Genomic DNA, 14,281 nt, shown 5'->3' on the forward strand with positions numbered 1-14,281 from the left:
CACTCATATGTGGGTATAAGGTTTAGTAGTTGGAAGGCAACTGGACACTGTATCTGTTTGGCAAATTGGTAGTAGTAGGTCTTCCTCTAGAGTTTATGACCTCTCTAGCTGTGACTTCTAAGCTAGTTTCCTACATGTATCTAACACAGATTCCCTACTATTCAGTGGATCTTGGTACAACCAAATAGCTGTTGGTTGCCCCAAGATATCAGTGTGGCTATTGCATCATTAAGCATCTCTTGCCAGACCATTATTGTCATGTGTGTATTTCATGGGATTTACAGTTTATGACTGTTGATAACTTCCCCAGCAGCCTCTATCCAATAATCCATAAATATGATTAGAATTCCAAATTTGTTCAGAAAAACATTGTAATTCATGATGAGAAAAAGGAGGGGGGAATGCGAATAGAGGAGAAGGTGAAGGATGATGAATAGGAGGAGGACAAAGAGGAAGATGACTAAGAAGAAAGGAAGAGGGAAAGGGGGAGGAGAAGGAAGAGAGCAAAGAGTTGAGTAAGGTTCTTTCATGTGCTGATTTAGCACATTCCCACAGAGTTCTGGGTTTAATAGACAGTGACAGACATTTCCCTGAGGTGCTTTTCCATCAGAATGATTCAGAGCTGCTTTCCACATGCTGCCCAACTCTTCCATTATTTTGGTTTCTAGATTTGATTAATAAATTTGTGTTCAATGGAAGCAAAGAGCTTGCCTTGTGTTACCCCTTTTTTCTAATAGTCTATGTGCAATGTTGGAAACATGATACTTTGGTAGGCAAACCTTTTCCAAAATTCTATATGGGGCATTGTTGGAATTATAAAATATATATTATTTATTCCTCCTCACACACTTATATAGTATATTTTGATGATAGCCATCTCCAAATCCCCTCTTCAACTCCTCCCAGGCCCCTCCTACCACTTCACCCTTTCAACTTTGTGTTCCATATTTCCAAAGGACATGGTAATCAGTTTTAATGCTCGAATTATTAACAAAAGAAGTATTTTGGGAAGAAAAATGTCTATTAAAGACTAATATTGGAGCATATATATGAGATATATTGGAGCATATGTATCTATCATGAAAAGAGGACATATTATGTGTTGTATGGCATGAAAGAAGAAGCAAATTGTCTAGGAAAAGAAAGGGACTAGGACGGGATGGGAGAAAGCATAAGGCATGTGGGGTCAATATGGTCAAAATACGATCGATTCAAAAGATGTTTATGAAAGCCTTCACTCTATACAATGAATAGACATAACTAAAAACTATAACTAAAGGGACACATAACTGAAGTTAAAAATTATGTTTTAAGTTTGGTTTAACTGAAAATGCTTACATTTTATAATAATATGTAAGAATGTGATTAAAAATCTATCCCTGGATATTAAAAATAACTTAGTAACTATAGTATCAACCTAGGTGATAAGGATGCATTATTCCTTTAAAAGGGGGCACAAAGAGCAATACCCAAGCAGCTTTCCTGCACAGTGAATGCAGGAGGCTAAAGTGTTACCCTTACACCGCCCACCTGTTGAGGCACCTCTGTATTCTGAAGTTTGGTTTTTGTTTTTTTGACCAGTAATGAAAACAATACCCATTCTTTAAAACCTTTCTGTAAACACTTCAGTCTTGTCGCACATGACCCACTGATGTGACCTTTCAATTTCTATACAACCAAATGTTCAAAAATGAAACATACCAAATATAAAAAACATGTTATTTGACTATGTGAAACTGCCCCTGATTCCTGTCACTGTGGTACATTTTGTGGAGATGTTGTCTCAGTTTTGTCCTTTACTTTGTAGCTTGAGCCCAGATTTATTCAACTTCAAGTCCATGTTTTCTTGTGTCCCATTGCCACTGGTGAACAGATGCTAATAATGCAGTCTTATAGTATTATAATAGGACTTTCATTCTGTGTCTTAGTTGCTTACTGCCTTTCCAACTAAAAAACATTACAGGGCGGATATAAGTGGTATTTTCCTGTCCCAACCCCCTCCTCAGTCCCGAATAAACACACAGAGGCTTGTATTACTTATAAATGCTCAGCTGATAGCTCAGTCTAGTTACTAGCTAACTCTTACATTTAAATTAACTCATTTCTATTAATCTATGTATTGCCACATGGCTGGTGGCTTTATCTTTCCTGTAGCATGACTTGCTTCCTAGGTGGCTGGCTGGAGTCTCCCCTAACTTTTCCCTCCTTCTTCTCATCATTCTCAGTTTGTCTTTCCCACCTAACCTCCTGCCCAACTACTAGCCTATTAGCCAATGACAGTAATAAATATTCATAGTGTAAAGAAGGATTATTTCACAGAAGTTGGAGGGGTCATTTTGTGGCAAGTACTGAGTGGCATAGCACGCTCTGTCTTCTTTACCTTTTACTATTCTTAACACACACACACACACACACACACACACACACACACACACACACACACACACACAAATAGTTGGATGGATCATATGATAACTAAATCTAGGAATGGAGTACTAATTCCTGATGCAACTGAAGTAAAGAGTGCATTTCAGCTCAAGGTTTGAGAGACAATCTATCATGATAGGAAGGGAATGCCAGCAGGAACACAAGATGGCTGGTCACATTGAGACCACAGTTAGGAAAGAGAGGAATGATAGGAAGGGGACAGGCTATAAAACTTCAGAACCTCCTTCTAACACTTCTACATAAAGTTACCATAATCTTCCTCCAAGAGTGCCAGCAGGTGGGTACTGAGTGTTCACACACTTGAGCATCTAGGCACTTTTCATATTCAGTCCATACATGGGAACCACAGGGAGATTGAGGAAGATGAGATGGCAGACAGCAGTCATTGGTTCCTGCCTATGTCTTAGCATCATAGAGGTATACCACAGAAATGGGTTATAATAATGGGTTTAGGTCTCAGTACATTTTTTTTATTTTTATAGTCATCTGTAGGTTTCTTTTTGTTCTGTGTAATTTTCTGATTTGCATAGTTTGAGATATTCAAAAAGGATATTTCTTTTACCTGTGTGGTATTCTGATACCTCCCGTTGATGGGAAATCTAGCCTGGGGCATGTTCGGGAAGATGGGTTGTGCATGCTTAGACTTTATCATTGCATTGCATGAAGCACTAACATGTCTAGGGGCATCTCAGTGGACATCCCCCCTGGCCCATTCCATGAACTCCTATCCATCTGTCTCCACAGAATGAAGTCCTGGAGGTGAAGAAGGAGGAGACTTTGCTGGATCTGGACTTTGACCCTTTCAAGCCTGACGTGGCTCCTGCAGGTTCTGCTACGGCCACCCACTCTCCCATGTCTCAGGTATAAAGTGAGCGAGGGATGTTAGGGATGACAAACCTTAATAATTATGCTTAGCTACCCACTGATCCATGTGCCGTTCAACTGAATATTATAAATTTTTCTTATTGGTTAAAGATATTCCCTATATGTAAGGTATAGAAATAAGGCTTTATTAGTACCAAATATTTATATTACTGTGTCATTAGTCTTCTCTTGCCATTGAGCTGTTTACCTCAGTCATGTCTCACACATGCCTCATTTCTCACAGACAAGTGTAGGTTCTGATAACACACTTCATGCCTTCCTAAACAAAGATCTTCTAGTTTCCTATCTTCACTACTTCCTTTTCAAGCTAAGATTTATTTGAATAACCATCAGACCCTCCTCCACAGAAATGTGTTTGTAGCCTGGATAGTTCTGAGCTTGAAGCTGCACTCATTTCCAGCTTGCAGAACCCTGCCCTGGTTCCTGATCCCAGGTGGACGTAGGGTGCCTTGTTTCTTGTGTCATTCTTGCACATCACTTCTTCACTCTCTCCCCTTCCAGTGGTTATTGTGATAAGGTTTTCTGTCAGAAGGATCCTTGCATTGGGTGTGTGTACTGTGGATGTATGAATGGTACTTCTGGAGTGGTAGTGTATAATTGCCAATTCTTATGGAAGGAAGTCATCACAAAATTGGATGAAATGTGGTGGTATATACCTGCAGTCCTGCTCCTCAGGAGGATGCTGTAGGAAGATTGAAAGTGCAGAGCCAACCTAGGTTTTGTCTCAGACCAAAACACAATCGGCATTATTGATTGTGTATGTCGGGGGTATGAGGGCACTCACATTTGACTGACAAAATTCAAGATTCACAAACAAACCAAAAACTGAAACTAAAATGTATTACAAACTTGAATTGGGAATTAATTTACTAGTCCTGTTGACTTGAAGCATTATAGCTAACTCCTTCCTGAGGAGTACAAATACCCAATGCATGCACTCTTCCCCAAGGAGTGCAAATGCCCAATATACACAGTCTTCCCAAGGAGTGCAAATGCCCACAGTGTTCTTGCTGATCTGTTCTCTACTAATCTGACTTAGCGCCTCCTGAAGACCTATTTGTTGTAAATGGGACAAGTAATACCCTAATGTGGCACTGAGTAAGGAGTTATAGTAGACAAATACAACTAACCCTGCAATAAAAAGTATCTCTTAGAGGATGTCTCTAAACTCTTCTAGGAGATCCACAGTGTACATAAATTACCTCAATTAGGGCAAGCTCCATGTCCCTGCAGTCTTCTTTCCTGCCAGACAGGAAACAATTCTGGCTGTCTGGTGTCTCTAAAGGAATCTACACATTTGCCTCTCCTCTCTGAGGAGAAAATTCAGGTTGAAGGAGACTGCAAAAGGCTGTTAGGTTCTGAGATCCACTTTCCCCTTCACGCAGAGTCACCTCCTTTCCCTATCACTGATACTTTGTTGTCAGCTGATATTCTAGATGCCAAGGAACAATTTATCTCATGGCATCTGCACTGCTCATACAAGTTAGCATATCCTTTCAGGATCTGGAGGAGCGATACACACTATGTTTAGGGATTGTTTCTTCCTTTGGAGAAAATGCTGCTGCTGTCCACACTGTGAAGAGATTTGTATTATATTGCTTTTCATTATCTGTTTCTGTCAAGGGGCTATAGAGAAACCACCAGGATAGTCAGGAAATGCATATCAAAGACATTTGCAGATTCAAATCAGTGCCATTTTCAAAGGAGTCCTTCTCTCCTGTTTTCACTGTTCTCTGAGTGGTGCTACCATAAGACTATCCAAGAGATGAAGTTAGAATGGGGACAGACTGTATATGGAACATCAGTCAGCACCACAGGGCCTGACTTTCTATGGGACAAAAATCTGTATAAAGGCAACTATAGCCTCTGGAAACTCATTTAAAACAAATGTCTTCCTAGATTTCTGATTACCTTTAGTGCATCCAAACAAGGTGTGAATGCATACAAAGGCATCCGTATAAAGCAATATGACTTTAGCAATTCCCAGTCTTAGGGAGAAAGAATGGTCTCTCCCACTGCTGTAACCATCCAGATTCCTTCATAGGTCAGCAGGTTTTATAATTAAATATCAGTATATCAGTAGTTAGTGCACATCAGGCCTGCCATTAATATGTTTTAATGGGCACCTACAGTGTGTATGATTGCCAGTTAATCTGTGTGTTCTCTAAGTATATTGGAGCATATTTAAAGATATGTTTGCCATCAAACTGGTCATAATATATATTCTTGAGATAGCAGGGAGAGGAAAGCACATTAGTTAAGGATTGACGTCTGCATTCCCTTAATGATATGATAACTCCTAGTGTTGGAAAACATTTTGCTTTAATGATGTGTGAATATTGAAGTACCATATTCATTGTAAATCACACCCAGTACTGAGCAAGCTCCTATAAAAAGAAAAAGGCAGATTGATTAGATCCTCCTGCTCTCATGATATACCTTGTGGATAAACTCAAATTCAGTAATGCTATGTAAAGCTTAAATTTTGGTTCTGTTAGACTAGCAAGCACATTTCTAATTCTTAATAGGTACCTGTGATGAGTGTTCACCAAAATAGGTAACAAAAATGGAGCTTTTCTATTATCAAAAATAGGGCCTCTTTGTATTTATCACTAACTTTATGGTTAGTGATAAATACACTAACCATAGTTACTCATAGTGTTTCTTTGTTTGTTTTTAGACATTGCCCTGGGACTTATGGACGGTAAGGCATCACATATTTTGATCTATAAAAATTTGGAAATATTAATATACTTTTTCATTTGTGAGTAAAAGAAAACTCATACATTTAATGATAATGTATTTCCCAAGAAAAAATACCTGGAAGTTGTGAGTATTTCCCAAAGCTGAAAAACCCAGTAGAGAAACTTTTGTCACTGGTTCACATTGCTGAATTGCTAGTGATCAAGGCAATGGCACTGTGTTCTTTGTGTCTTCCTGTAGGGAATGAGGACCAAAAGAACTGTCATAATGGAAGGCATGCACACATGTGGATCAAAACACAGAGTGTGGATGAGAAAATGGGAGGTTATGGGAACTATTTTTCATCATTATATTCAATTAAGTTTAGTTGAAACATTTGGAAAAATTGAGCTAGACAGTCATGGATTTGAGTTCAGGCCCTAATACTTATAATCTTGTCAATTTGATCAATTTCTAGAATTCTCTAAGCCTCAACTTTTCTCATCTATAAAATAAAGGTAATAATGATATCTACTCCAAAGTGTTGTGAGAGGATTTAATAAGATATGTGTATGGTGTTTATCCCAGTATGTGATATGTATCAACAAAGGCAGCTATGATTATCATGTTGTTTTATAACACTAATCTGATGTGCAAGCTTGAGTATTTTCAGAATTTAGAATTGGGGGAGGGAGATGACCAGAGCTTGTGATGTTCATCAGCATTGCAAAATTAGGAGACTGGTGACACCTATGCGAAGCCTGACATTCTTTAGTGCAGGGTCTTAGTCTTTAAAAATCTCTGATTGAGAATTCTGTTGCAGTTTAGTAAACTGCAACCGACACAGTCAATAAATGTAGCTGTTATTTGTGGACACACTCTTCAGAAGTAATATTTCTACTTGTTCCCTAAAAGTAAAAGGATGCTCACCCTCTTCCCAGAGTTTATGTCCCACTTTTTAGGATCCTTGAAAGAGACCAAGATCATACATAATAGTGTTGGTTGAAGCCACACATGACTAACTCAGTACCTTTCACACAGAATTAGTTTTACTTGGGTACTTACAAATGGGGGTGGGTTGAAAGGCAGGACCCTAGAATTCTAACTTCAGTATTGTGTTATTTTTATTGTTTATTATGGGAATAATACTAATCTTGGTTATCTCAAAATTCATAACGTGAATTAGAACTATGATACATTTTCTTCCCTCTCTAAAAGGAGTGTGGTGAGGGCAAACGTACCTTCTAGAAGGATCTTTCACTGCTTCAGAGAACAGACTTACTAGGAATAATAGTCATAATAAAACTATATGAAATAGGGGCTTTCTGGACCTACTGCCCATTATTCTTAGTCCTGTCTACTCTACAGGGTATTTCTCTCGTGGGCAGAAAATTGTTTCTAGGTTGAGGGAAGACTTTTAAGAGAATCCTCAAGTTAATGTTAATTTACTCTCCATCACATTCTTCAGAGATTTCCCTAGTGAAAAATGAATTTGACCTTTTGTTCCAGTGTTCTTACAGAGCATGTGACATGGAGCAATTTCTTGACCTCTACTCTTGAGAGCATCTTGGTGTTCTCAGACTTGCATGTTCATTTGGATAAGTATTTTCATTTCATGGTTACCTAAGGTAGAAATTGTGAAGTAGCCACAAAACATCCCACTGATACTAGAATATGGCATAGGCTCTTTGTGTTTCATTTGTGCCTCTTCCACAATTGTCTTGAATAAATTTTAAATCATTCCTATAATAAAAAAGTGGTAAAATTTAATTCCTGAACAGTAAAAAGCTACAGCATTCACAAGAGTATTGTCCCTGGACGTATTAGACTTCAACCAGTGAAATGTTTTTCATTCTTTACTTTTTTCTCCCCCGCTTTCTCCCTTACAGACAAGTACTGATTTGGTACAACCGGTAGGTTGATTTTTATAAGTTTTGGGATTTTAAAGATATCTAATATCATTATACATATGGCTATCTGGGGGTGGGGTAGAATGACTTTCTCCATGGCATTGCCAGTCCTAGCCTTGACTTTAAGCCAATTAACTCAAGTACTTTCTGATTTTGTTTAACTGGTACTACACTACTCAAGAGCTGTATGTTTTTCATCAAATATTTCATGGTCTGTTTCATCTTTTTTTCCCCTTTGCTTTTCTACATACTTTAAAGACTGACTCTTCAAAAAGTCTTTCTATGTGTAACCTCATCATAGAGGAAACTCCTGGAAGTGGGTTGGCTGAAGAGCTTCAAAGACCTGAAACTATAGGTGCATTTACTTGGGGCTCTCATGCTAGGACAGACAGTGTCAGCCAGGAGATGACCCCAAGTGGGTCCCGAGAAGACATTGTCTGTCTCTCTGAAGCAGAGCAAGACATGAGATTATCTACTGGAATGCTTTCTTCTGCTGACTGTTCTACTGTAGCTGAACAGGGTGAGGATGCCCCGGGGCCAGCCCCTCCAGCTAGAAATGAGCAGCTGTTCTCAGAGCCTGTGCCTGGGGCTGGAGTTGCTATTACTGCGTGCCTGGAGATGGACCAGCCATATGCAGTACTTGACTCAGAGAAGCCAGCCATGGGAAAAGTTGACCTGCTCAAAAAAGGTCATGAAGAAGCTAAAATAGCAGATGGAGAAATAAAACAGAAACAGAAGGTAGAAGATCCTATGTGGAAATGTGTGGACACAAATCAAAAGGTAGACACTGGAGCTAGTGATATCAAGGCACTAGAAGATACTGGAGGATTTGAGGAGATAGTGTGTAACAGTCTGGGAAACAGAACACTATATTATCTCAAAAAACCATCAGAACAAGGCCAGGAGACCTTCAAAATGAGTGAAGAGGGAAGTAGAAAATATCTAAGGGTGAGATGTGAAGAAAGACTAAAAACATTTGAAAGTTATTTTGAGGAAGCTGATCTATTAGAAAAAGACACAGAAAGAATATATGTGGCAGATAAATTTGGTGACAGAATCCAAGGGTTTTCTGAAAATATTCAAGTAATAATCAATGATCATAAAAATGTGAAAGACTCTGAAGCTACACTTGCCAATCACACAGGGATCTGTAATCTGCCTCTCCAGATGGACCCTATGTCTTTTATTACAGATTTGAGCATTGAGGAATGGGATTTAACTAGAATAGAGATGGGGAAACAATCAACAGGCCCTCACCACCATTCTACAAAGCTGCATTCTGCACAGGGAGGTGCAGGCATAGAAGAAATTCAATGTGGCATTCCAGTCAGTGCTCAAGAGACTGATGGGCTTAATAGTCAGGCTGTTGTTATGTCAATCAAATATGCAATGGCAGAAGATTCTTACACTGACCCTAACTGTTCTCTGGGGATTCTTGCAAGCAGAAAAGGGCAGTGTTCATATAAGGGAAACAATTCATCAGCAGAGGGCTCTGTAAGTACAGTGCCTGGAAACTGTAGCCATGCCATTAAATTGCCAAGAACTACAAAGGCAGATTCTTGGGGAACAGATCCAGGTCAAATCTGGCAGCCAGACTTGAATTCAGGAATAAATAATGTGGATATAGTGGGAGTCTCTGGTACTCCAGATGGCCAAGCAAGTAGACTTGCCAATTGGCAGCAATCTAATAGCCATTGGTCTATCAGAGATATAGAGGGTTTACATAAATTTGGGGGACATATAGTAGAAAGTGAGAAAGGCCTGGAAGTGGATGTAGCAGCAGATATATGTGGGAAACACGCCAGGGCTAGTGGCTTGGATCAAAGCCAGGAGACCACTGGACCATTGGTTCAGGGAACCTCCTGGAACACTAGCATGGAGAGTCCTGATAGTCCCCAAGACAATGACATCAACAACTCAGATTTATCTGAAGATGAAATTGCTAACCAGAGATATGGATTGTTGTACCAAGAAATAGAGGCTGATAAAGATGAGGTACTTGCCCTAGAATGTAGCATAGACTAGCCGGACTTTCGTAGGTTCCAGTTTTCCTTATGTCTCTCACCAACTTCATTCTCCATCATTGATCTCCTTGACAGACATCCTCTTGAAACCTATGTAAACCAAACACAAACAGGTTGACAAAAAATCCAACAAAAACAAATAAACAAAACAAAAGACTACATAATGATTGTTCTGGGAACTAATGGAGTTATTCTTAATATTCCTCTTTTTTACTTTTTTGTTTCTTTCTTTTTTCTTTTTGTTTTGTTTTACCATTTGGATACTAGAATGTGCTAAACCATGAGCAACACAGACTTACTGTTGCTAAGGTGACTCCACTCCCATAAAAATACATGAAATGTTTCTACACAGGCTCATTAAAACTATAGAATCTTAGTTGCTGTTCATTAAGTCATTTATGAATGACTTAAAAGAGCCATTAACTCCATGGTTCTTGCCTAGAATCATTTTCTCACTAGGAGAAAGTCAGTGTTGGTGAACACTGAACCATGTGCTAGTGACAATTATAAAGCTGATCTTTCACTTTTTTGTCAGCCTATTTATAATAATACAGCATGGCTTCTTGTAGTTCCTAAGCACTTTCAAGCAAAGCAAGCTGTTGTATTATTTTTGAATTTGTGTGTGGTGGTTGTTACTCTCCAGCTTGTCTAATGGATATGCACTCATCCTATGAAAGTGTTGAAAAAAAATCACACCTATTTTCCATTTCTTCTAGGCTTCTGGAGGTTCATTTAATGGCTTTACACAGGTAAGGAGAATGTTTCCTTTACAAGAGCCAACTGCTGGAAATGTTTAATTCTTTTCTGTGTGAGTTTTGTGCTGACATTCCAGTAAAATGACGAAGAGCATCAGTACAAAATTTGATCTCACTACTTACAACTGGAGTAATGGAAACAGCATTGTGGCATTGTTGTGATGAAATGAGCTGTGCCTGCAGTGTCATTAGCCCAGTGATCTAGCATGTGCTAAGTGCTCCATATTGTTTTGCCAATATTTTTAGTAGTCCTTAAAAGTAATTCCAATCTGAAATATACTCTAGACTTGGCCACTAGAAAAGAGGAGATATGATTATTTTTACAAAGATGATAGATATTAGATATAATGATTTTAAGAGCTCCTTCTAAAATGTCATAGTGAGCCACACCATGTGCAGCCATTCCTTTAGTGACTCTCCAAATTAGAGCCATCTGAAGATCGGGAACCACACTCCAACTGTGGCCAAGAAAGCAGTGATTCCTGGTTTTCTGCCAACCCAGATTTATGTTTAGAATAACTCATGTTAACACTTACTGGGTATTTCTTAAATGATTTAAAGGGAGGAACTTTAAAAAACATTAAAACATCTTCATTGATTCAACTGATGGCTAATATTTTAGATAGCTTTTTACAGTTTTCTCCCTCTTTTCAGCCCCAGGACACTTCATTATTCACCATGCAGGCAGATCAGAATATGGTAGGTGGCTTGGTAAGTTGATGTGACTGTATTTGGGGATGGTTGATAGTTATCATGGGATATTTGAAAGTTAGTTGGTCACACTAGCTTCTGTGGGCTTTTAATATACAGTATATGATTTGTACAGCTCCCTCTTTTCAGAAAAACAGGAAGAAAACCAACTATAAAACCCAACTTTGAACTTGTTTACCACTGGCACAATGACACAAACAAAAGCCAGCTTCTTGTGATACTTAACATCCTCGGTTGGAATACAGTGAATCTACCAGTCTCTATGTGACTATAACTTAAGCTATAGGATGATAAATGAGTTTGTCTTAAGACTTGAGCTTAGCGCTACTAATTTCTCATCTCATTTTGTAAGTTCTATAGAGAAGCCAGCTGATGATGAGAGTAATGAGTTGGAAGGAGAAAGAGTTACCCAGGGGAATAGAGGTTTTTAGAAGGTGGATGTTGCAGTTTTCATGGGAAAACTTTTGGCAGCTTCCTAATAAAGAGGCCTTGAAAGATGTCACTGTGTGTTTACCTTTCAGGACAGAGGGTATGTGCATGCTGAAGACTGAAGGGGCTATCAGCAATGCTGTGGCTTTTCTATAGGAATACTATGTAATTATCTTAGCTACCAACTTTCACATCAGAAATTTGGAATTGAATTCATATAGAATAAATTTTTCCTTGTATAATACTTCACTTCTAAGTAAGGAATTCTGACTAAGGAAACTTATCTAAAAGTTGATTTTGGTAATATTCTGCTATCTTATCAATGGACTATCATACTTTGTGTTTTTTTGCACAACCAAGTGGAAGACAGAGTCTTGATTTCTTTTTTCTTCAATTATATGATAACAAAACCAGAGAAACTCAGTCTGTATGCTCATTGGTCGTTCTTAGCCTTGATGATAGAACTTGGATTGTGAGGTTTTAAAATGACAATTGTTAACAGTTAGGGAAAACTCAGAAATCCAGAAGTGAAAGAGAGACTGTTGGTCATGATTAAGTTTATAGCCACTTCATCAATACACAAAGTCTAAGCTCAGAACCATGACCTTTCACAACTAACTGCACATTAGTTGTGTTAAGACTTCCTGGCTTTCCCTCCAGTTCTCTCAATATATATTCTCCTGAGCAGACATCACACTTCCTCTCTCTTGAGGAATGCAGCTTGTCATGCCCAGCATTGCAAATGCTACTAAAATTCTTGCTACAAGGCAGTAGGCAATTGCCATGCATGGCAACTGTAATCTATACCTATCACTAATCTATCACTATGCAGCATCTCAGAAGCAGCAGAAGCCCCAACACTGGATTCCTGGACTGTGCTGAGCAAAAGGGATTGAAGCTGATATTCAACTGTACATGGCTTGTGGCCCACAGAACATCACTATGGACCAGTTGAAAACCATTTTGAGACTTCCGACCTTGTTCATAGTTGCCCTCAAGTCCTTTTCATTCTGTATTAAATAGCTCTTCTAAACCTATAAAAAAAGCAACACTAGAAGGCAAATATCATATTGGCTTGTGAATAGAATCTCGACTCTCCCAGCCCATCTCTACCTCTGTACTGACTGGATTAATCTCATCAGAAAGGGGTTTCAGAATATGTGTTCCAAGACTACACAGCCAGCTTGATTCTGAAGAATTTGCATTCTGAAGAAAGAATCATTTCTAATGCTCAAAAAATAGGTACAGCATGTTCTCAGTCCATTAACATCTGTCAAGGCAGATACCTTGTAGGAAGAACAACAAGTACAGTTGAAGTGGAGCCCAATTCACATAAGGCTTCAGATTTTTCCACAAGATTTTTCTCACAAATGAACTTCTTTTGTATATTATAAGAAAATATTTATAATTTCATATCTTAGAGGATAGAAGAGTGATCGACCAGTAAGTCTAATTTGAATGGTGGAGTTTATGCAGTGTGTTTCATTCTTCCTCAACACCAATGAACTGCATTTGTCCCCTAGAACTTAAGTCATATCCACAGTACTTAGAGCTCAGTGAACATGTGTAGCTTGTGAGAAAATGCTAATCTAGAATCTTTCATTCTATACAATAGTTCCACTTATTGATTTTAACATGGAGATACAGTTAGACTCAAGCATAAAACTATCTTCATTGTTCTTTGTTAAAGTTCCAGAATTTCCCCCCAGATAGCTAGAAATCCAAGCCAATGATCCAAACATTGTTCCGTATTTTAAGTTATCCTTGTATCTTTAAAGTGCACAATATCTTTGATATTTTATATGAGTTGTTTATCAAACCTTCTCTTGGCTCCTCTTCAGCTTCAGTTTTCCTCCAAAGCAGACTCAGCTGACCAGGGAAGAGCATCATAAAGGTTTTAAAACACAGTAAAAATATTTAAATCTTTGCACACTTGTCTACAAAAGTATCTTTTCATTTTATTATGCCCTTTGAAAATACCAGGTGTGTGGTCACAGTGAATGACTTGGTGGAGGCCATAAGAAAATCAGTTTTTCTGTTTCTTTAGCACTAACTGAGTCATTATTTTAGAACGGATTCTCCCACACTTCTCTGTAAAATTCATTGTGTATGCTGAATTAATTATGCATACAGGAAAAACAGAAGGTTTTGAGTGAAGAAATACTGGAGACCTGATTCAACATGTAACAGGCAGTGGAAGCTGATTATATGTAGTAGTCTCATACTGGCAAAAGCATCTTATCTTGCCCTAGCAATTTAAGGTTTCTCGACCTGTGGATAATGACCCCTTTGGGGGTCACATATCAGATATCCTGCGTGTCAGATATTTACATTAGGATTTATAACAGTAGCAAAATTACAGTTATAAAGTAGAAAGAAAAATATGGTTGGAGGTCACCACAATATGAAGAACTGTATTAAAGGGCTGCAGCATTGG

The 14,281-nt window shown here is 38.5% G+C and overlaps 1 protein-coding gene across 4 annotated transcripts in view; it reads left to right on the forward strand.

The window, feature by feature from the left end:
- Positions 1-14,281, forward strand: part of Amph (amphiphysin) — a 186,299-nt gene that overhangs the window by 151,370 nt on the left and 20,648 nt on the right. For 3 of the 4 annotated variants that reach the window (XM_027409380.2, XM_035441502.1, XM_035441504.1), the window contains exons 12-16: positions 3,193-3,309; positions 6,014-6,037; positions 7,905-7,928; positions 10,666-10,698; positions 11,359-11,415. In XM_027409380.2, coding sequence (XP_027265181.1) covers positions 3,193-3,309; positions 6,014-6,037; positions 7,905-7,928; positions 10,666-10,698; positions 11,359-11,415 — 255 coding nt within the window. The remainder of the gene's footprint in view (positions 1-3,192; positions 3,310-6,013; positions 6,038-7,904; positions 7,929-10,665; positions 10,699-11,358; positions 11,416-14,281) is intronic. The other variant, XM_035441503.1, reaches the window with a different exon arrangement.

Source organism: Cricetulus griseus, chromosome 3, assembly GCF_003668045.3.
Source record: "Cricetulus griseus strain 17A/GY chromosome 3, alternate assembly CriGri-PICRH-1.0, whole genome shotgun sequence".
Lineage (NCBI taxonomy): Eukaryota > Metazoa > Chordata > Mammalia > Rodentia > Cricetidae > Cricetulus > Cricetulus griseus.